Source organism: Labeo rohita, unplaced genomic scaffold, assembly GCF_022985175.1.
Source record: "Labeo rohita strain BAU-BD-2019 unplaced genomic scaffold, IGBB_LRoh.1.0 scaffold_417, whole genome shotgun sequence".
NCBI classification, from domain to species: domain Eukaryota; kingdom Metazoa; phylum Chordata; class Actinopteri; order Cypriniformes; family Cyprinidae; genus Labeo; species Labeo rohita.
In genome coordinates this window covers 42,370-66,536 of record NW_026129335.1, presented here as the reverse complement: position 1 = coordinate 66,536, position 24,167 = coordinate 42,370, and the positions used below count along the sequence as shown (strand labels likewise).

The following is a 24,167-nucleotide window of genomic DNA, read 5'->3' as shown; positions in this document are numbered from 1 at the left end:
GCTTAAAATAAGTGTCTTTTAAAACAAACAAACATACATGATGAGCAGAAAAAAAACTAGTAAAGTCAAGGCACATTTAGTTATATAGCACTTTATACAATATAAATAGTTTTCAAGCAGCTGTACAGGTATAAACACGAAAATAGTGAATTAGTGATGCAAACAGAATTCAATTCTGCTGTAAAGCAACTCTAAAAAGACAATAGTAAATAGTCATTATTCAGTTAAAATCAGTTCAATGTTGATTTAGTTTGGTTCAGTAAATATGTAAAGTCCATCAATTTAAGAGTGAGTTTAATTCATTTATAAAGCAGCTGTGGAGTAAACAATGATGTCATCATCAGCTCAGTTCAGTTCAGTTTCATTTTTAGTATTTTCAAAATATTAATTGTCTTTTTTCTAATTATAATTGTTCATTATGAAATACTCTTTAACACTTTTTTTATTTTACTTCTACAAAATAATATTATTAATAATTAAAAAAAAAAAAAATGGAATAGAGTTGGAAAGATAATATATATCAGGGCTCCATATTAACGCTTGTTCGCTTGTCTGGGACAAGTGGATTTTATGTAGGGGCTGTTGAAAGAGAATTTTACCTGCTTGACTGGACAAGTAACCTGATTAAAACATCAATTACAAACAGTAACAAGGGCAGCACCAAAACTTTGGTGAGTGTAATGATGGGTCAGAGGCATGCGGATCCATTTGCAACTTTTATTGAAATCAAACACAAGGTCAGACAGGCAGGGGTCAGAGACAGCGTGAGGAGCAACAGAGACAATCCAAAGAGTAATCCGTGGGCGAGCACGAGCAGTAGTCAGGGCAGGTGACAGACAGAGTAACAATAGTCCATAGAACAAAGTGATAAATCAAAAGGCAGGCGGCAGGGAATCAGAGGGTAATAAACAGTCCAGGTCAAACACAGATAATCCAAAACACAAGAATAATGCTCAGAATTGTAGCAACAGCAAACAAGACTTTGCGAAGAGTGAGAGTCTGGAAGCGGCTTATAAAGGCTGGCTAATGAGCGGCACCTGAGCAGGTGATCAGGCCCAGGTTGTGGGAAATGGAGTCCGAAAAGGTTAGTATTCTGAAGAGGGTGCCCTTCGGTGGCGTTCGGAGGGAGCCACAGAGGCCTGATTCATAACAGTGAGAATGATTCTGATTATATTAATTTCACTGTAAACTGTGATTGATAATGGGCAATAGCCTATCAAGGTTGCGTCAGTTGAGGCTCGTGCAGCCTACCTGACTCATGGAAAAATCAAAACTAATAGGCACACAAAGAAACAAACATTACCTGACATGCTGTCATAGAAAAAAAGATAAATATTGTATAAAACATAATATAGGTAAGCAACATCTCTCAACCAAGCACCAGCATGATTGCAAATGTGAATTTTTTTTTTTACAACAGTAGCTCAATAAACAAGTAGTACTGACCATTTTTGCTAAAGAAAATATTTCCAAGCAAAGCCGCAGCAGAACAGTCGGAAATCTCTGAGCAACACACAGTGGTGTTCCCCTTCAGTCGTTTACTACAACGTTACATATGGGAACTCGCCTGAGAGTCCAGTCATCTCTGAGCCTTATTCAAAAGGCCAATGAACATTGGCGAGTGGTATTTGCATGCCGAGCCACTCCCCCGTACATACGGGTATATAAGATGGCGGCATGCAACCACTCATTCAGATTTTCGCTTCGGAGCCTTCGTTTCGAGCCCGATTAAAAAAAAAAAACAAAAAAGAGTTCCTGAGGAGTACACTCTCTCCGCTGGCGTGCTGCCAAAAACTAAAAGAGCCATTCTAAAAGAGCGTTTGGCAGCCGCCAGCGAGATCCTACGGGCTGCTGTTTTCACAGCAAACAAAAAGCCTTTGCATACCAGCGAGCAGCCCCATTTGAGTGCACAGTTGTGCCGCGGTTCCTCCCTGGGCAAACCTGGATCTAAAAGAGTAAATTTCTTACGGCTGTGGAAGACATTTTCCCGGTATGTCTTTCCGGCCGTGCGCTTCCCGATGTGGCAGTTTCCTCGCCTCGGTGGACGGACATGATCACTGCCTCACGTGCCTTGGCCGAGAGCACGCTGAGGCAGCGTTCACGGATGGTTCATGCGTTCATTGCGAACGCATGACCATGGCCACGTTAAAGTCCCGCCGCTCGTTCGCGAGTAGGCTCCCCTCGTGGTCTTCCTGCGGTAAGTCGTTGAGCCGTCAAGGTTTTTTCGGCTACCGCGGTGAAGCACTTGGGGGACATCCAGGTGACTGTGCAGAATGCTCCGCCGGCCAGCAAAGCCCCGCGGACTTCTGCACCACCGCGTGGTCCTGTCGAGTTGCCAAAGCAGTTCGCTTCCCCGCACGCCGGGCTGAGTGTTTTCTTTGGCGCTCCACAGGAAGTTGAGATGTCTGCTGCAGCATCAGAGGGAGAGTCGGAGGGTGAAGCGGACGCCTCGGTGGGTCGGCGCCCCTCTGCGGTCGCCGCCCCGTCTGAGGCGGACGCCGAACTGTCGGCTATGCTCCTCCGAGCTGCCAAGGAGATCGGTCTGGAGGTGCCCAAAACACCTCCGGCCGATCCTTCAAGGCTGGACGATTGGTTTCTGGGGAGTGCACAAAGACGGACGAAAAATTAAAAAAGTTGTGATTTTCTAGTTTGATATGGCTAAGAACTATACTCTCATTCCGGCATAATAATCAAGGAACTTTGCTGCCATACCATGGGTGCAGCAGGCGCAATGATATTATGCAGCGCCTGAAAGTGACCGGCACAAAGTTTGTGTAGATGCAGAGTTGCAGTCAGCAGAGTTGACAGTTATTACACCAAAATGAGAGTATAGTTCCTAGCCATATCGACCCAGAAAATCGCAACTTTTCTTTTCGTCCGTCTTTGTACTCGATGTAACTACAGAAGAGTCAAGTTTTAAATAGGAAAAATATCCAAACTTTTTGGTCATTTTTGAGCAAGATGATAACGGTATAATCGGATTCAATGATCTATGCTAAGCTATGCTAAAAGTGCTACCGCCAGAGATTGGCTGAATGGATTCGAAAATGGTAAAACTCAAGTAGAGTTGGAAAATGAGCCTATTTTCAAAAAAGTGGAGTGTTCCTTTAAAAAGGGGAACCATTAATCTTACAACATTATTTATGCATTTGCAATTTTAATGATAAATTAGCAAATAATTGCAATCATTTCATTTTATTGATTTTATTGATAAAATGTAAGAATTTGACAAATGATGACACATACATTTAGTAAGGTTAGGAAAATATTGCCCTTCATTAAGCTAAAAAGTGTCCTAGAAATCAATTAAAGACAGATATCACAAATATACTGATTAAAGTAAGATCCTAGAGCAGTGATGAAGCTATTGCTTCAGAAAAAACTATAAAATTATTAAAAATAAAAAATTATAATTACACCAAAAAATAATTACAGAAAATGTAAATTTTGAAAATTGTAGCTTCATTGGAAAAGTTAAGTGGTTGTAAAAAAATAAAAATATAAATGAAAAAATATTCACATTTGTGGTAAAAAATAACCACCATCAAAATAATATTTTATGATGGCTGTTGTCAGACTCATTGTGAAAAGAAAAATCTCACTGGATTATTACATATAATGGCAAAATGTTTATATAAACCTGTAAAATGTAAATGTTTCCTACTGACACACTACAGCAAAAGACAGAAATAACTGACTTTAAAACATTGTAGCTGGTGAAAATACTAGTGGCTTACTACTATTGCACAAAAATATATTACAGTGATTTTATTGAAAAGAAAGTTACATTTCAGGTGTTCAGTCACTTTTGACCATGAAGAGCACAAGTGTACCTCACAAATGAGGAGCATCAGAAGGTTAAAGCTTGAAAGTGACTTTAAGCTGGAGATAATACAGTGAATTGATGTCTAACAATTTACAGTTCTCTTTTTTTGTTTGAATCAATATTTTGTTGTCAGATTTTGCTTCAGACTGCAGTATCACTGAAGAAGGTTATAAAGCTCTGGCTTCAGCTCTGAGATCAAACCCTTCACACCTGATAGAGCTGGATCTCACAGGAAATGATCCTGGACAATCAGGAGTGAAGGAGCTCAATGATTTACTACAGGATCCAAACTGTCAACTCAAGACACTGAGGTGAGATGTGATGAAGTAATACAAAATAAATGACATGCAGGCAGTTTATTTATAAAACAACACTTTATTAATACAGTTTGTAAATCTATCCCTTTCACAGTGTTTCACAGTCAGATGTTGTTTTTCACCAAGATTATTTAAGAAATTAAGTTTCTTCATCATCTCTTCTGCAGGTTTTTGGGTCCTGCTGCAGATGAAGCCTGTCAGTATGTGACTGGAATTGTGGGTAAAAACCCGTTACTCCTGAGAGAACTGAATCTGAGTGAACATGAACTAGGAGACACACGAGTGAATCAGATCGCTGCTCTACTGCAGGATAAACACTGTCAACTCAACACACTGATGTACGTTTTTTTTTTTTATTGACACTTTTAAATTCTTGCTGCTGGGTGTTTTTTATTGTTGCAAGCTGACTGAAAAACCATATGTGACTTTTGTAATGTGATTGTCATCATCATCATCATCACCAGTATTTGTCAACTGTCAGCTAAAACATACTGGTAAATATTAAGATTAAAACTGAATTGTGTTTTGTCTTTATGCAGTCTGAATAACAACTGTATCACAGAAGGAGGTTGTCGTGTTCTGGCTGCAGCTCTAAATTCAAACCCTTCAAATCTGACAGAGCTGGATCTGAGTGAGAATAAACTAGGAAACCCAGGAATGAAGATCATCTTGACTCTGTTTGAAAATGTACAGTGTAGACTGGAAAAGCTGAAGTAAGTATTTTAAAAGTGTATCCCATTAATTACCCAGACTGTAGTGACCCATCACAGTTTCATTAATTTGAAAATATTTTTACACTTGTCATCAGGACTGCACAATTAATCAAAATAAACTTAAAATTGTGATATGATTTAGTGCAGTTATCAAATTACAAAAGGCTGTGATTTAATTGAATATATACAGTCTGCAGTGTCACATGCTTAAAAGTGCATTTACATGTGAGCAGATAATGAGTATTAATAAATCTTGTCCTTCAACCAGTACCCTCCAATATTTAGCATCAGCACACTGGTACACAGATTTTTGTGAAACACTAAACATTCATTTTGTACTGAGCTATTTTTAGAAATATATGCAGTTTTATAAGATAAGTTATAGAGAATTGTTTTATTTTGATTTAGTTTATTTGTATCTCCAAATGGAGAATTTGCATTAGTTATTTTATCAATAAAACTGAAAGCATTTAATGATTCAAAATCAGATTTGGCATTTTTAAAAGGATGAAGTGGAGTTCATGAATTACCATGAATTCATGTATAAATTCATGCATTAATATGTCATGAAGTATCAGAAACTAATATGACTTCAACTAACTAATATTCAATATGAATGAAGTCATTCATTGAAGTTCATGACTTCTTGGATGAACAACCCCTTCATTAAGACATTAACTAAGATGGGTAAATGATTATGATTTATGATTTATTACACATGATCATGATGTTCATTTTCTTTTTTCAGATGAAAAATAAATAGGTAAATTTACAGACCCCAGCATTGGACAATCACAGCACATAACATGTGAATTCTGTTGACATTCAAATACAGTAGTCATCATTAACTGATACAGATACTCAGGTCTGAATTTGGTTAATCTAAACTTGAATCAATGTAAAGCTCCAGCTGGTCTGTAAACTGGTGCTGTGTCACAAGGAATGAGTCAGTAATGTGAAATTGGTGTGTTGTTGTAGATACATTTAGAAAATCATGACAAAAAGATTGCTTTTTTATGAGATGATGGAAAATGTTAAGATCTTAATTGTGTAATACATGCTAATGAAATCTTGTTTTTAATGTGTGTGTGTGTGTGTGTGTTTTGTATTTCTGTAGACTTTCAGACTGCAGTATCACTGAAGAAGGTTATAAAGCTCTGGCTTCAGCTCTGAGATCAAACCCTTCACACCTGATAGAGCTGGATCTCACAGGAAATGATCCTGGACAATCAGGAGTTTTTTTTTTTTTTTTTTTTTTACTTATGTAATATGTTCAATATGTTCAAACCTGTTGCTGCATCAAACTTAACAATGAAAAAAAACAACAGCTTGGGCTTTTAAGCAATATTTTATATGTTGTCCATTGATTCCTGTTTTATCTTCTCTTCCACAGGTTTTTGGGTCCTGCTGCAGATGAAGCCTGTCAGTATGTGACTGGAATTGTGGGTAAAAACCCGTTACTCCTGAGAGAACTGAATCTGAGTGAACATGAACTAGGAGACACACGAGTGAATCAGATCGCTGCTCTACTGCAGGATAAACACTGTCAACTCAACACACTGATGTGAGTGTTTGACATGTATTGATACTAACATTACTGAGTGGGAATAAACTAGGAATTTAGGAAAAGTATTTTTTTTTTGTACAATATTAATTGTGCTATAGGAGTTAATGTATCACATAAACAAGAATCCTGTTTTTCTGAATATTTGCACGATCACAAATGTACAATAAACAACAAGTTACTGAGTAACTTTCATACATAAATTTCCATTTTGTAAATGGAGCAAACAGCACAACTGTTTTTTTTTTTTAAACTACAACTGCCAGTAGGTGGCAGCAAGTGACTGTCTAAATTAGTAAGTTGAATCTTTAAATCAGCTGACTGGTTTAAAATGCTAATTCATTTAACTTTGCAAACAGTCATACTTATAGCCTGATTGAATTATTTAGTAGTCCTTGTAACACTGAGGAACAAAACACTGTGCTGCTCAGAGATGCAGAGGTTCTGCTGTTTGTTCTTTTTACAAAATGGGAATTTGTGTATAAAAAAGTTACTTAGTAATTTGTTTTTTATTGTACCTTTGTGATTGTGCAGATATTTGAAAACAGGATTCTTGTTTGTGTGATACACACTCCTGTAGCAGGGATCCTTAAATCTGGCTCATGAGATCCACTTTCCTGAGATCCACTGAGTTTAGCTCTAATTCAATTCAATTCTATTCAGATTTATTTGTATAGTGCCTTTCATGATACATATCGTTGCAAAGCAACTTTACAGCAAATTAAGGTCTTTACAATATATTTAGTAGTAGCTTACAGTGGTGACTATGTCAAGTTGATGTACATATGGCAGAGATGTGTGGTAAAGATCAATTAATGACGTAATCAAACGGACAAAGAACACTATTAATTAGCAGCAGAATTCGGTAGTGCTGCATGTTGTTTCAGGGTTGGCATCATCTGAAGTCCTTTGAGGGGTTGACATCATCTCTTCTTAAGTGTTCTGGATCCAAAGTGTTCCAGTATCTAATAGGCATGTTGTTGGTTTAGACACAGTTTGTTTAGTTGATGTCTGATTATTTGTTAATCTAGCTACTGTGCTAAATAAAAACCTTGAATTGTTTTTTTTTTTTTTTTGATGAATTTGTGGATATGCTCAGCCCTGGCAGCTTTTAAAGCCTGTCTATGTCTGGACACAATTCTAAAAACTTCCAAGTTAGTTTATCTCCATTTGTGCTCAAGATTAGGAGTTTCTTTCTTAAGAGCGTGTGATTAAAATGATGAGTGGGCCCGGTGACATTTTGCTTGACTTCAAATGAGTTTATCAGGTCAGTAAACCCAAGTCGTAATGCATCATTTTATATTATCAACGTGAATATTAAAATCTCTGACAATTAGCGCTTTACCAAAATTTAACCAATAGTTCTGAAAGGAATTCTGCAAATTATTTTAGGAAATCTGTATATGGCCCTGGCGGTCTATACACAGTAGCTAAAACAAGAGATAGGAGAGATTTCTTTTGCATATCTGGCAGAGTAACATTAAGCAAAAGTATTTCAAATGAATTAAACCTGTATCCTGTTTTCTGAGTAACACTGGGAATATCACTATATATTGTTGCAACACCACCACCACGACCACTCTGACGGGGCTCATGCTTATAATAGTAGTTTGGTGGAGTAGACCCATTTATACCAATATAATCATTAGGTTTTAGCCAGGTTTCGGTTAAGCAGAGAATATCAAAACTATTATCTGTGATCATTTCATTCACAATAACTGCTTTGGGTGCAAGTGATCTAATGTTTAGGAGCCCAAGCTTTAAAAATGTTTTTTTTGTTAATTTATTTTGCATTTTTCTGGTTTAATTACGATCCGATTTTTTCTAGATCCTGCATTAAATTTATGTTTTAACCTCACCATTTGAGGAACAGACAGTCTTTATAGATTGGACAGTACAAGTACCATCATTTAAAGTGCCTTTTATGCCTTTTCAAATATGTCCTTTCATGCAGTGTGTCATGTAGCTGTAAGTGAACATAAACTATCTGCAAAGTTGTGAAGCCGACAGTGCATGATAAATAAAGTTATTGTCTATCAAAACAGAGTCGGCTCACATTTGCCTGAACGAGTCGTCAGGAATTCGAATCTTTTTCTGTTACGGCCACACGTTACGAAGTAACACATTTGTTTAATGCCCGCCCACGTTCTCCGTCGCGAACAACTTGTCCGCCCACAAACAGTAAAATTTAATTGTGGTTTACGTCACATGGAAATTTACACGTACATTATACAGAAGACGCTGTATCCTACGCTGTGAGTAAAACTGTTTTATATTCACTTCCAAAAGATGATGAATCTACAAAGATTGTATTTTCTGTCGATCGTTTAAAATACGTAGTTGTGAATGTTATGTTGTGTAACAGCCCTGCACATGTCATGCTAACCGGCTAAATCACGCTTTTGTAGTTCTGTTGTTCAGCTGTGGACCCACTGTAGTCTGACAATTTGTGATTGATGCAGCTTGACTGTCTGTGTGTCTCATTAGTTGAAGTAATGATAAAGGATAGCGTACGAAGCACACCGAATGCACACCGAATGCGGAAAGCGCTGTGCTATGAAACCCGTTCATTTCAATGTCTTCCGCCCTGCGAGGACGGATTGTTTCTGGCTCGACCAAAGTGGACACGCAGCGGAGCGCGCACGCCGCGACAAAGTTCAAATAAGTTGTTCAAACAAACTTTTGCCGCTGCGATCTGAAGGGCTGCACTGAACCCAGCAACCAGCGCAGCGCTTTCTGCGTTCGGTGTGAAAGCCACATAGAGGTGTTCCCGGTTCGCTTACATAAGCAAATTGCGAGCACTTTCCAAGGTAGACCGTGTTAACTTGTCGATCAGCCACTAAAGTCGTTTCATCATCAGACTCTGGCTCGAATTGGTATGGCAAAATCGATGCCATCTTTTTTATGTATTGACAAGTATCAAGGCTGTCAGTCAGTTATGGCAATGGGCGTTTCGTTCTCCGACATGCTGTACGCAGTAGACCAATCATAAAGGACTGCGCCATCTGACCAATCACAGCAGTGAGGGCTCACGGAAAGGAGGGGTTTAGAGAGACTGATTCTTCAAACTGCTTTGCGCGAGTCGTTTAGGAATCATTTAGAAATGGGGTAAAATTAAATCTATTTTTGGAGAAAACTGAAGTGTTTTTTGACCTTGCATACATGTAAACCTGTTTTGGGAGTCTATTAAAACAATATTATCAACCTTTAAAATGGCATAATAGGGGCACTTTAAGCGTTCAGAACAAAAGCCATCGTAGCAATCATTTGAGAATTTACTTACTAGTCAAATGGAGCGTAGCGTCCTGGAGATGTTGTCCGACAGCAGTTCTGCTCCGACTCTGCTGGGGTGCAGGCCATCAGCACGGAAAAGCCTAGGACGTTCCCAGAAAAGATTCCAATTATTAACAAAGAGCAGTTTCTGTTCTTTACACCATGTCAATAACCATTCATTTAGAGCAAGAAGTCTACTGAACCTTTCGTGCCCACGTCGATACGTGGGAAGCGGTCCTGACACGATGATCCTCGTCGTGGGCAATGTGCTGTGAACCGTCTGCCACAGCTTGGTGTCGTTCACCCCCGCGTGCAGGACGATCGCGCCGACGCTCTAGCCATCCTTCAGGATTGCGGGTATCTGCGCAGAAACATCGAGAACGCGAGCACCAGGAAAACAGTGGGTGTGGACTTTGCCTTTAGCTAAAGTAGCACAGACGTACCGGACAATGGAGTCTCCGACAATCACAGCGTCGCGTTCCGTCCCACGGAGGGGAGCAAAGCGGTTCCAGGTGGAGATCTCGAAGACCGGTGTAGCAGCCGATTCTGTTCCCCCTTTACGCAATCATACTACATATCTTGCTTAGTTGCTGAGTTACCATACATATTATCAGAACTAACATACTCATGAAAATGAAATAAACAACAAAGAGAACAATTAAAACAACAAAAGAGACTATAAAAACAATGGCTTCAAAATTCAGTTTGATTAAAGCATAAAAGCATAAAAACTTTTTCTGTGGATAGATTATTAACACAGCCCATGTGGAACCATCACCTACAGTCAACACAGGAAATCTGTAAAAATAATAATAATAATAAAAAAGAATGTTAGCAGCATTGTCAGCAGTTGTTCTAGTCTATTCATTAATGTCCCACACCAATGTAATAAATAAATAAATAAATAAATAAAGCAAAGACATTCTGAAGACCCAATGCAAGAAATAGGCCCAATTAAAATGGCATTAAAGAACAGGTCATTTTACCATTGTAATTTCTGGAAAGTCAATTTAGTATAGTTTATTGACAAGTATTAACTTTGTATCAGGTCTTGGTATATACCTATATCTCACTGTCAGTAGATATAAATATCACCTAGAGTAGTGTTTGCTTACCATCAACTTGGAAGTTGGAAGAACGTCTACGAATGACATATTTATGCTCCTTTTTTTTTTTTCTTCTTTTTTTTAATGCCAAACGGGTAAATGCCTTGTTTTATAATTCAATATTTCCTCAAATATTTTGGATCCATTGTTCAAACTGTATGAAAATCCCAGCAAGAATAGAAATTCAGGTGACAATGTGACATGGTCATGTCCCCAATTTATAGCTCTATTGATTAACTTGATTAATTGATTTCATTAATGACCTCTGAAATTAGGCTACGTGTCACTTATTATAACAGCTGTATATCTTCCCTTCTTGTAAAAACAATAACATTTTGTTAAGTGTTCAAATTCAATAATATGCCAAGAAGTTATCAGTTAGAGGACTGATAGATGAAATATTGTGATGTATTATATGTGACTCTGGACCACAAAACCAGTCATAAGTGTACATCACGTGAATGCTGATAAACAGTGATGGGAATAACGGCGTTATAAATAAACGGCGTTACTAACAGCGTTATTTTTTCAGTAACGAGTAATCAAACGAATTACTGTTTCCTACGTTACAACGCCGTTACCATTACTGCCAATAAAATACGGTGTTACTATCATTTATTATAATATTATTATAATTTTATTTTTCAGTTCATCTGAATGGATGCGCAGTGTACCTGTATTTGACGAGCTGTAAACTCTAGTGTGAAGGCACACGACTAGCGTCACTTTCTCTCACACACCCAAAGAAAGATACAGAGCGACAGAGTCTTATACCATGCAGAATTGATGCGCTACGTGTAAACGATATTCTTTGTTGCATTTTCCTCTCAAAACAACGGAGCTCCTTTGGAATACTTCAGCTTTTAAGAACTGCTGGTTTCTCCGGTAGTAGGCGGAACTAATGTGCAAACAGCAATCTCATTGGCTGGCGCTCACCTATTATCGTCCCTGTTTTGATTACAGCAAATCAGTTAGAGTGAACGCAGACAACGTGATTAATATTCATGAACCCAGCAGCTCATTAAACCTTAGTGTGTTTAATATTGTTATTAATAGTAGAATTCGTGGTAGTAACAAGACGTTCATAGAAACACTAAATTACAAACAATATCACCACCAGTCCTAAGTTCAGCCAACATGACAAACATGCATTCATACATGGTTATTCTAATTACTAAAGTTCTAATGGCTAAAGTTGAATGCTAATTATAATTATAATATTATATCAGATATTTAATATTAGTCTGGTGAGTAAACTAAAAATGTAATTAATTTCATTAAAATTTCATTCATTTAACATATTTACTATTGGGGTCATCCAAGTTATTTAATATATTTTATTTTTTTTTATATTTATTTTTTTTTTTTAAAGCAACACAATAGTTACTTTCCCTGGTAATTAGTTACTTTTATAATGATGTAACTCTGTTACTAACTCAGTTACTATTTGTGAAACGTAACTAGTAACTATAACTAATTACTTTTCAAAGTAACATTCCCAACACTGCCCACAACAACTTTAAAATAGTGTAGAGTAGTGTACAATGTTTTATATTTATTTTATAGTCATATTAAATTAGATTTTTTTTTTAAGTAACGCAATAGTTACTTTGCCTGGTAATTAGTTACTTTTATAATGATGTAACTCAGTTACTAACTTAGTTACTATTTGTGAGAAGTAACTAGTAACTATAACTAATTACTTTTTTAAAGGTACGTGCCCAACACTGCTGATAAATAAGTTTTCCGTTGATGTGTGGTTTGTTAGAAAAGAACAATATTTGGCTGAGATACAACTATTTGAATCTGGAATCTGAGGGTGCAAAAAAATCTAAATATGGAGAAAATCACCTTTAAAGTTGTCCAATGCATATTACTAATCAAAACTTACGAAATTTACAAAATATCTTCATGGAACATGATCTTTACTTAATATCCTAATGATGTTTGGCATAAAAAATCGATGACCCATCAGATGTATTTCTGGCTATTGCTAAAAATATACCCGTGCAACATAAGACTGGTTTTGTGGTCCAGAGTCACATATAGTCTATAACAGGGGTGGTGAACTCCGGTCCTGGGGAGGCGCGGCCCTGCAGAGTTCAGTTCCAACCCTAATTAAAACTCACCTGCCTGTTGTTTTCTAGTAACCCTTCAGACCTTGATTAGCTTGTTCAGGTGTGTTTGATTAGGGTTGAAGCAAAACTATGCAGGCTGCGGCTCTCCAGGACCGACGTTCACCACCCCTGGTCTATAATATGAGTTATCGAGTTTTATCTGTCTGCACCGACAGATTAGATTAAAATGTATACGCAAAATTTAAATGTATAAACTCAGACATTAGACAAAAACAGTGGAAGAATAATTAAAACCACAGAACATTAATGGAAGGGGGAGAATACTTTTATTACGCTGCAGTGTATCAAGACATTTGAAAGTTAGTGCCAACACTTTTGTCCCTTTTCGCTTTCCGTACATTTAGTTGTGTTTTGGGTGCATTTGGACCCGTTTTCAGCACCACTGTTGCCAAAACCACAGTTATTTCCATGTAAATAAAACACTCTGGTAACGGGATAAACAAAAAGGAAGAAAGTTAGAGCATTGTAGTACTCGGCAGCAGAGCGACCATCTCTTGCCTCACTCTCGACTCTCGAGCTTAGTGCGTGCGCGTTCACAAAACAGCGGTCAAACTTAGAGCAAAATATATTTAAAGGGACCTTAACATAAGTAATGTTAAACATTAAGTGGCCGTTACAAACAGAATCGACTGCAACACCTGGCTCATGTATTCCTCTGGGTTCGAGTCCCACACCAGCAGGAATTGAAGGTGGGGATTCTGAATAAACAGCGCTCTTTCCACCTTCAATACCATGACTGAAGTGCCCTTGAGCAAGGCACTGAACCCCCAATTGCTCCCCGGGCGCTGGAGCAATGGCTGCCCACTGCTCTGGGTGTGTGGTCACAGTGTGTGTGTGCGTGTGTGTTCACTTCTCACTGCTGTGTGTGTGCACTCGTGATGGGTTAAATGCAGAGGACCAATTTCGACTATGGGTCACTTTCACTTTTTTCACTTTTTTTTGTCACTTTCACTTTTTTCACTTTCAGAGTGCACGGGAGAGAATGAGAATGGTGTGCAGAGAAGCACACGGAGTAGAGGTGGTCAGTGTTGTCTACCTGCACTCAAAGGTAGACGCAAATTCGCCATTAAGCGAAAGGAAAGGAAAGGACGTGACATGTGGCCAAGTATGGTGACCTATACTCAGAATTTGTGCCCTGCATTTAACCCATCTAAGTGCACACACACAGTAGTGAGTAGTGAACAAGCATGCACACACAGAGATGAGTCAAGCCTGACTCCCTAACCATTAGGCCACGGCTGCCCCTAGTTTACTCACTGTTACTTGCATTAAAGCAACAACGGTAATGTGTGTAAATAGTGTGTGTAAACAATGCAAGCAAAATTATTGGCAAAGGCACTGGTGCTGCTAACGGGCTATAAGCTAGCGGACTCGGGAAATCAAAACAAAACTAGCGATGACAAGGCAATCCAGTTGTTTTAGTTGTAAAATACAACAGGGGGTATATATAACAGGGACCGTGTGGTGTTCCTGTACTGTCTCTACACCCATGATGCAGTGCGTCCTATGACAGTAACCTCATTGGGAAGTTTGCTGATGACACCACAGTGGTCGGACTCATTTCGAGGGGTGATGAAGCAGTGTACGGGGAGGAGGTTCTGAAGCTGGCAACCTGGCGCTCAGAGAATAACCTAGCTCTGAACACCAAGAAAACCAAAGAGATCATTGTTGACTTCAGGAGGCACAGCACCGACGTAGCCCCACTAGGGTTGGGTCGATAGACGATGCCATCGTCCATCGCCGATGGCCGATAGACATCACGATGCTGAGCCGGCATCGCGATCCTCCGCCCTGCCCCGCCCACGCCGCAGCAGCAGCAACCCGCTCGCAACCCGCAGCGATGACACTGCCAATGAGCTGTATTCCGCGGGATGGTGAACACGCAAATGATCATTAGTGATGCGAAGTTCGGATCATTTTACCGACTCGGACCTTTGAGTCTCGTTCAGTAAAATGAACGAAGCTTTTTTCGAGTCATTTCGTTCATTTTAGTAAAATATAATTAAAATGTTACCTGTTACCTCCCTAACACATCTACTGCGTACACAATCATTGATTACACTACAAACAAGACAAAACTATAATGCTATAAGAAACAGAAAATATTAATTAATTGTTTACCTGGGTCTTTGGTGTATGACTCGCTCAAACGTTTTCGGGTTTGAGTCGTTCATTCATCACCTGACAGCCCAATTAGCTAACCAACGCAGTCTGAGCCGGAAAGAGAATTGATTAGTTCATCTCTTGAGTCTTCGGGTTTGAGTCGTTCGTTCATCACGTGACAGCCCCATAAGCTTAACCCATGCAGTCTGAGCCGAAAAGAGAATTGATTAGTTCATCTCTCGAGTCTTCGGGTTTGAGTCGTTCGTTCATCACGTGACAGCCCCATAAGGTGAACGAACGACTCTAAAAACCCGAAGACTCCAAACAAGTGAACTAATTCCAGTACAGAACCTAATAGGATGTTGTGCATGCGCGACTGAACAAATCACTCCCCGAGACGACTTGTTCGTCCCGAGTCACATTAAAGATTCGTTCAAAATGAACGAATCGTTCAAGAACGACCCATCACTAATGGTCATGTAAATTTGTTGTCTACGCATCTTTTGCGCGGATAACTTGACCGCAAATCCTACACACCACTTCAGACTCGTTGCTGTCCTCTTTCATTTGGTCTAAAACCAAAGTATTGCCAGATAGGTGAATTTGCACCTTTTTTAACCAACCAAGTTTGTCGACGCCATTATAAAGACACAGATCACTGTGCCTATTCATGCCAGAGTCCCGCGGAAAAAGTGATTGACAGGTGGTAATTTGTGTGTAACTTATCTTTATTTATTTATGGTTTGGTTATGGGTAAAACAAAGACCATGCGGGTCAGGTAGTGGAAACGGTAGGCTGCAATTTAACATCCCCCCCCCACCGCCTACGACGACGATGCCATCGTCCATCGCGATGTTTCACATTAGACATCGTACGATGCCAAAATGGTCGACATCGCCCAACCCTAAGCCCCACTCTACATCAATGGCGAGTGTGTGGAGAGAGTTCATACTTTCCGGTTTCTTGGTGTCCTCATCTCGGACGACATCTCATGGACAGTGAACACCACAGCAATCATCAAGAAGGCCCAGCAGAGGCTTCACTTCCTGAGAGTTCTCAGGAAGCACAATCTGGACTCCAGCCTGTTGCTGACCTTCTACCGCGTGTCCACTGAGAGTCTGCTGACATATTGCATCACAGTATGGTATGGTAGCTGCACCATGGCAGACAGAGAGAGGCTTCAGAGGGTAGTCAAAGCAGCACAAAAGATCATAGGCTGCCCTCTCCCCTCCCTGCTGGACATTTACACCTCCCACTGCCTCAGCAGAGCTGAGAACATAATTAAGGACAGCTCCCATCCTGCTTCCGATCTGTTTAACCTGTTGCCCTCAGGAAGGTGCTACAGGTGCACCAGAACTAAGACAAATAGATTTAAGAACAGTTTTTGTGGGGCAGCCGTGGCCTAATGGTTAGGGAGTTGGGAGTCCTTTTCCTTCCTTTCCTTTTTTCCCAAAAGCCATTACCACCCTTAATTTATACTTGCACTGACCCCACACATGCATACACACGGACTGATTTGAATTACACTGGACTTTATGCATTATACATTTCATTGTGCAATATTATTTTTTTTTTTCCCAATGTGCAATATCTTGACAGCTGAATGTGTCAGACTGCAGTATCACTGAAGAAGGTTATAAAGCTCTGGCTTCAGCTCTGAGATCAAACCCTTCACACCTGATAGAGCTGGATCTCACAGGAAATGATCCTGGACAATCAGGAGTGAAGGAGCTCAGTGATTTACTACAGGATGGACTCTGTTCATTAAAGACCATCAGGTGAAAAAGACCTTAAAATATTTAAAAATGATTCACAGATGTGAAATCAGCTGTATGAAAATAGATAGAAGGGTCAAATGCACCATTGTTAAATAGAAATGACATGAACTGGAATTAAATAGCAGTTCAGAGAAATTCAACAGACACAAAACAGAGTTTGTGCAAAAAAACATAATCCAAAAATATAAATGATCTTAAATCCATATCTGCTTCCTGTAGGTTTTTGAAAAGTCCTGCTGCAGAGGAAGTGTGTGAGTATCTCACTGGAGTTCTGGGTAAAAGTCCATTACTACTGAAAGAACTGGATCTGAGTGGAGATAAATTAGGAGATCTGGATGGGGAGAAACTCTCTGCTCTTTTGATGGACTCTCATAGCAAACTGGAGAAAATAATGTGAGTGAACATGATTTATACATTGAAACCTCTTTGATTATTCATTATTAAAGACTGTCAGTCACATGTGTAATCAGATATGAAGAGCTGTTGATCTGATGTGTGTTGAATATGTGCTGAATAATAATAATCAAGCGTTGCGTTAGTTCAGGCAGAACACATCAGTCAAGCTCACATCAGCTGATACCACCAACACTAACAGTATGCAATATAACTGTAATAAATATACATGATGAAAGTAATTATTACTGAAATGCTGTTTTTGTGTTCAGGCTGAATAATTGTGATCTGACAGAGAAAAGCTGTTCAGTTCTAGCTACTGTTCTCTCCTCCAAAACCATCCTGAAAGAGATGAACCTGAACAACAGTCGTCTGCTGGATTCAGGAGTCAAAGAGATCTGTGAGGGACTGAAGAATCCTGTGTGTGAGCTGAAGATACTGAAGTGAGTACATTTCACCAACAGCTACACTCAACACCACAGCAATGAGATCAATATTGCACACTGGCTGATGATGGGAATATTATATGTGACCCTGGACCACAAAACTAGTCATAAGGGTCCATTTTTTTTAAAATTGAGATTTATACATCAACATCTGAAAGCTGAGTTAATAATCATTCCATGGATGTGTGGTTTGTTAGGATAGAACAATATTTGGCCGAGATACAACTATTTGAAAATCTGTGGGTGCAAAAAAAAAAAAAAAAAAAAAAAAAAAAAATTGAGAAAATCACCTTTAAAGTTGTACAAATGAGGTTCTTAGCAATGCATATTACTAATCAAAAATTAGGTTTTGATATTTTTAAGATAAGAAATGTACAAAATATCTACATGGAACATGATCTTTACTTAAAGGAGTAGTTCACTTCCAGAACAACAATTTACAGATAATGTACTCACCCCTTGTCATCCAAGATGTTCATGTCTTTCTTTCTTCAGTCGTAAAGAAATTATGTTTTTTGAGGAAAATATTTCAGGATTTTTCTCCATATAATGGACTGATATGGTGCCCTGATTTTGAACTTCCAAAATGCAGTTTAAATGCAGCTTCAAACGATCCCAAATGTGGTTGTAAATGATCCCAGCCGAGGAAGAAGGGTCTTATCTAGCGAAACAATTGGTTATTTTCATAAAAATAATAAAATTTATATACTTTTCAATGTCAAACACTCTAAAAAATGTCAAACACTCTGCCTGAAATCTGTGTATTCTGGCTTAAGACAGTTGGGGTATGTAAACAGTTAGGGTATCAGTCCATTATATGGAGAAAAATGCTGAAATGTTTTCCTCAAAAAACACAATTTCTTCATGACTGAAGAAAGAAAGACATGAACATCTTGAATGACAAGGGGGTGAGTACATTATCTGTAAATTGTTGTTCTGGAAGTGGACTTCTCCTTTAATATCCTAATGATTTTTGACATAAATAAATAAAAAAAAAAAGATAATTTTGACCCATACAATGTATTTTTTGGCTATTGTTACAAATATACCTGTGGTACTTAAGACTGTTTTTGTGGCCCAAGGTCACATATATAAAAAAAAAAAAAAAAAAAAAAAAAAAAAAAAGTGCTCGCAGCGTGTGCTGTTCAATTGCACACACACACATGCGCTGTAACCTGTGTCATTTCATATCAAAGCATGAAAGAAACTAAGGTTTACAGAACCTTGACAATGCACACAGTGTGTTAAGATACAGACATCTCTTTCCACATCTCACTGAGAGATGATGTGAGAAAAGCCCCTTTTCACCTATTCCTTCCATCCACTTCCCCTCACCCATCTCCTCTCACTCAGCTCACTCAGAATGGCCATTAGCATAATATAAAGCATGAACACAAGTGAGATCCATAGTCATGTAGCAAACATTTGAATCATTTGAACTGTCACTGTGTGTCTGGTACAATGGTCTCATTCTCACAAGAGGTAAACTGAAAGTAAACAGATCCTAAGAGTTCAGAGATGTTTTGCTCACTGTTGAGGGTGTACTATTTCCCAATGTCTTTCATGCAAATTACCATCTGTCCCCAGAAGGTGCAAACGATCAAGTCTGGAAATTGATCAATGCAAATTCAAATTGTTAGTTCCTGTCTCCATCTTGCGGGATATCTGTCTGGATCTGAAGTACTTAAAGAAGTGTAGCAAAAATGGCCCATGGTACAAAGTGTGTTGACATTTGTTGTATTTTTCTCAAGTCAAGTATGCATCTTACTCCTAGATTCATCTTGGAGATCTTGATGTCTTGTAATGATTTTATATCTTTGAATTTTCTGTATAATTGGTATAATACATATTTACCTGACTGACAATGAATTGTTACAGTTGATTTTATTCTGACTTACTCTGAAATGATTTTCTCAAGTAGATTAAGTGAAGGCGTATGTTACCGCACATATGTGTCCAGGGTTAAGTACATACTAGTTCTCAGGTTAGATGGAGCATGGGGCACATCAGGTGAGATTCCAGATTTCTGACTGATTGACTGTAGTTAAGTTGTTATGCAGTTGCATTAACTGTGGTGGGCTAGACAAAATACTATTGGAGTAGTAGCATGGTTCGGGCATATTTTATAGTACTAGCCATAACCTCTGGTTATTGTCTCAGCTTTATTTAAGTTGTTATATAGTTAGACTAACTATCGGGGGTTAGATAAAAACACTGTTGAAGTATTAGCATATTTCATAGTTCTAGCCATAACCTCTGATTTAGTTTGAGTTTTAACTAAGTTGTTACATAGGTGACTGTAGGGGGATAAACAGAACTACCATTTAAAAATGACAAGCATGAGGCGGTCTATTAAATAGTTAAGTAATCTGCACAATGTTAATTATTTTGGCAAAATAAGAGGGATCAATTTTCTCTTGTGGACTATATGTAAATGTGGACTATATGCAAACTGTTGCCTTGGCCATCTAGCAGGCATACGATAATGTCTGCATTTTCACGTTTTTTGATTGGATGATGGTCAGAGAGTGTAATAGTAGTCAGAGTTAGCAAACAGTTGTTTTGACAGTATTATTACTGTTTCTAAGATTTCTTACTGCATGATATTTTTTATTCAGCACTGACCTGAATAAGATATTTCACATAAAAGATGTTTACATACAGTCCACAAGAGAAAATAATAGTCAGATAGGGATATCAACTTTTCAGCCTATCTAGCAACATCACAGCAATATTTGTCCAACTCCGAATAGTGTTGAGCCTGGCAGTGGTGCCTTCCAGCAAGACAATGTCTCTGAAGTATTATAGCCAAGTAAAAGTCGTGGAAGTGGATGGTTCAATCCATAACTTCAAAATAGTCTTTTTGGCAGCAGTACTTGCAGCTGATAAGGTCCTTTTTTGATGAGCATTCAACTGGAGAATGGAATCATCTAACAATAGAAAAAGTAGGGGATCTTGACAGAAGTGCAGGAAATCCAAAGAACAGAACAACAAATTTCCAAAAAAGACCACCACTGGGCATTCCCAAAACATGTGCAAGTAAGAGCCTACTGTAGATTTATTACATAAATGACAATAAGGATCAAGGCCCATATGTATAAAAATTATTATTGATGGTTTGAAATCCTTATCTATTGGTATGTTTACTCGTTTACAGTTGGAGCAATGATGTGAACATGAGTTCAGTGTTGCCAACTTAGTGACTTTGTTGCTAGATTTAGTGACTTTTCAGACCCCCTTGGTGACTTTTTTCTAAAAAAGTGCCTAGTGGCAAATTTAGCACCTTCTTGGACTAGAGTTGGGGTACTCGGACTCGAGTCCGGTCTCGAGTAAATTTTTTAGGTGACTCGGACTTGTCACGGACTCGGATGCATTTTTACTTGGAAAATATGCTGAGTCCATCCGAGTCCAGAGAAAGTTGATGGTAATGACACTGACTTGATGCATTATCACGAAAGTGATATTCAGTATTTGCATGTGTCTTGTCCAGTAGCTACTTGAAAGCCGACGGGTTTATGTGCGCACACACTCAAAACGCGCTCACAGGATGCGCCTCTTAGTCAGTGTGAGAATGCTGAGTTCTCTTTCACTTCACACTATTTCATATTCATCCCACTGTCTGACAACAGAAACAGTAAAATATATCAATGAATTGAGAATTTGGCTGCATTAAAATGCCATATGTGAGTGCAGAGAGGCAAGACAACAAACGCACTTATGTCATGAATGTGCTAATTAGCATATGATGTAATCTAGCGACATTTAGTGACTTTTGGCAACACTGAATAAGTTGGCAACACTGCATGAGTTCCATCATAAGCTCCAATAAGTCCCAGAAAGCCCTCAATCTTCTTCAAAGTGTCTTGTTTTTGCAACATGGTTTGACGGTCAGTTGGAAGTCCATGAACTTATATTTAGGAAACTATATTATTATTGTTAAGCGTAAGTGTAAACACTATTATCTTTATATCGCATCGTTTTATATTGTACATAACGCAAAAAACATCAAATTGTCGTGAGACATTTTGATGCAATGAAATGAAACACACTTCATGATGTTTCACTTGCTGTAGTCATGAATTATAGTTTGAAAAAAAGTCTTAACTAGTAAAATGTGTACAAGTTCTGTCACAGTAACACAGTAACAACTAACACAATCAGGCTAATAAAAGAAAGACTTACTCATGTAAATATCTCCTCCGATGGATCACGCCATGTGTCACTTCGTGTTCTTCCTCTGAATTCTTAATCCTCACAGCGCATCTTCTTTTTTTTCCTTTCAATTAGCCCAGGTGAACTTGGAAAAGAAAAAGTGTCGGCGCTTTGTTTACAGTGATGTGGGTGGTTACGTGTCACAATATTTAAGACCCTCACGTGGCGATTACACTATCAGCGAAAGCATCTCGTGGGCGTGATCTAATTAAAAATAATGAAGCAGACGGGAGAGATTGAACATGGAGTTGGTTTCATATGGATTACTTCATCAAAGAATATTTGTTTGATGATCAAGAGGGGCATCTAAAAGTAAAAATATCAATATGTCTTTATCATGGAGTATCTCTCTCATGTTTGTGCGTCACATATTACGCTGTGTTTTAGTTCATTTTACTGACGCGTTTCAAAATTTACGTGTGGAGACTGAGACTGCTGAACAGTAAGCAATGCGCACCCTGTTTATTTTCTAGGTTTTGCAAAAGCATAATGTTTTGTTGATATTGTGAGTGTACTCAAATAAAAGTAGACCCTCTACAGATTTAAATGAATACGGCCCCTCTTATATGTACGATCAAAAATGAGAGCAAGCATTTTAGGTTCTTTTGCTCGTGTCATGAAAATATAAGTATACTGCAGTAAAAGGACTGAATTATAAATATTCGAAACCCCAGGAGGTTAATGTTCAACCACTCCCACAGAAACACACCCATGACTGGTTAAGAGAATAGGGGCAACCCTATTAGACCATGCACTGGGCACACTGATTGTTTTTCCCAATCATCTAAAATATCTAAAGTGGATTAGGACATGCCCTAAGTGCACCTGCGCCATTCGCTTTAGACCCTGCGCTTAGATTGTTAAAATACGGCCCGCTGTGTGTTTTGTTGCAAAAGTGCTTTGTTTAGCCTTCCAAATGAGGACACAACTAGAAATCAGTGGTTAAGTTATATTTACAGCACTGTTCTGAAACAGTACAACGCAAATATTCGAGTGGGTGTTGTGCATTTTACAGAGTACTGTAGTAGCCTACAAGATAGAAAAGACCAAATAATGACAAAGATTTTTTTATCTTTGCCCACTTTGGCATAAATGTGTGCCACTCTTTTTAATTTTATATTTTGTTGCCTTGTAAGGCTTTGTTTTTGAAATAGGGTATTAGTTGTACAGCTTAGACATCTTGCAAAATAGTAAAACCAACAATTCAATTCAAACTCTGCTCATGTTTATTTACAACAGTCGGCTCGATAAAACTCTCCAAGATCATTCAGTGTTTCTATTATTATACTTGATTTGTAGATAAAAGTCTATGATTTTGCATATACAGGTGCATCTCAAAAAATGTGAATATCATGAAAAAGTTCATTTTTTTATTGTAACTTATTTAAAAAAAAAAAATGAAATCTTCAGATATTCTAGATTCATTACATTTAAAGTAAAACATTTCAAAAGTTTTTTTTTTTTGTTTGTTTGGTTTGTTTTAATTTTGATGATTACAGCTCATGAAAGTCAAAAATCCAGTATCTCAAAATATTAGAATATTTACATTTGAGTTTCATTAAATGTCCATCCCTACAGTATAAATTCCGGGTATCACTTGTTCTTTGAAGCCACACTAATGGGGAAGACTGCTGACATGACAGTGGTCCAGAAGACGATGAGAAACAGTCGGTCCAACAATATACAGATGATCTGAAGGCTCAATAGTGCCTCAGCAGTGCCACAGACTGATCACTTCCACGCCACACTTCACTGTTGCTGTAATTTGTGCTAGGATAGACCACACATCAATATCTCTTCCCTTTGTGATTTGAACTTTTTAAGAGTTGTGTGTTGTGAGACTGTGTTGCATCATTTTGCACACCGGATGTGAATACTGTAAATGTTTTGAGCTGCACTGCATTTGTTTTGTCCTATCTATCATATGTTGATGCCTCATTAAAAATATATTTTTTTTAATTTTAGAGTATATATTTATGTAGAAATATATAGTTCCCTATCTGTCGTTCACTCCGAGTTGTGTAGAGTAGTGTACGACACTAGGGGTCGCTCTTGGGAGCCCAAACACCTCTGACAGTTTTAAAAAAGGCCAGTGAAATTGGGTGTGCAGAATTTGCATAGCTGGCCACGCCCCGGACATCCGGGTATAATAGTGCAGCGTGTGCATCTGCTCACTCGTTCTGTTTTTCGGAGCCGAATGCAGCGTCTCTGCGTGAGAAGCAGCAACATTCACCTCTTTCGTCGTTGGATCTGCAGCACAGGCAGCGGTCTCTCCCTTCTCAGATGAGTTTTGTGAGA

At 38.4% G+C, this 24,167-nt stretch overlaps 1 protein-coding gene across 1 annotated transcript in view; it reads left to right on the top strand.

The window, feature by feature from the left end:
• The first annotated feature begins 15,874 nt into the window (after nucleotides 1–15,874).
• The window catches only part of LOC127160659 (ribonuclease inhibitor-like), a 43,602-nt gene continuing 35,309 nt past the window's right edge, over nucleotides 15,875–24,167 (top strand). Inside the window, exons 1-5 of the mRNA XM_051103315.1 lie at nucleotides 15,875–15,911; nucleotides 16,040–16,227; nucleotides 16,640–16,818; nucleotides 17,038–17,211; nucleotides 17,484–17,654. Of these exons, the coding sequence (XP_050959272.1) occupies nucleotides 15,875–15,911; nucleotides 16,040–16,227; nucleotides 16,640–16,818; nucleotides 17,038–17,211; nucleotides 17,484–17,654 (749 nt within the window). The remainder of the gene's footprint in view (nucleotides 15,912–16,039; nucleotides 16,228–16,639; nucleotides 16,819–17,037; nucleotides 17,212–17,483; nucleotides 17,655–24,167) is intronic.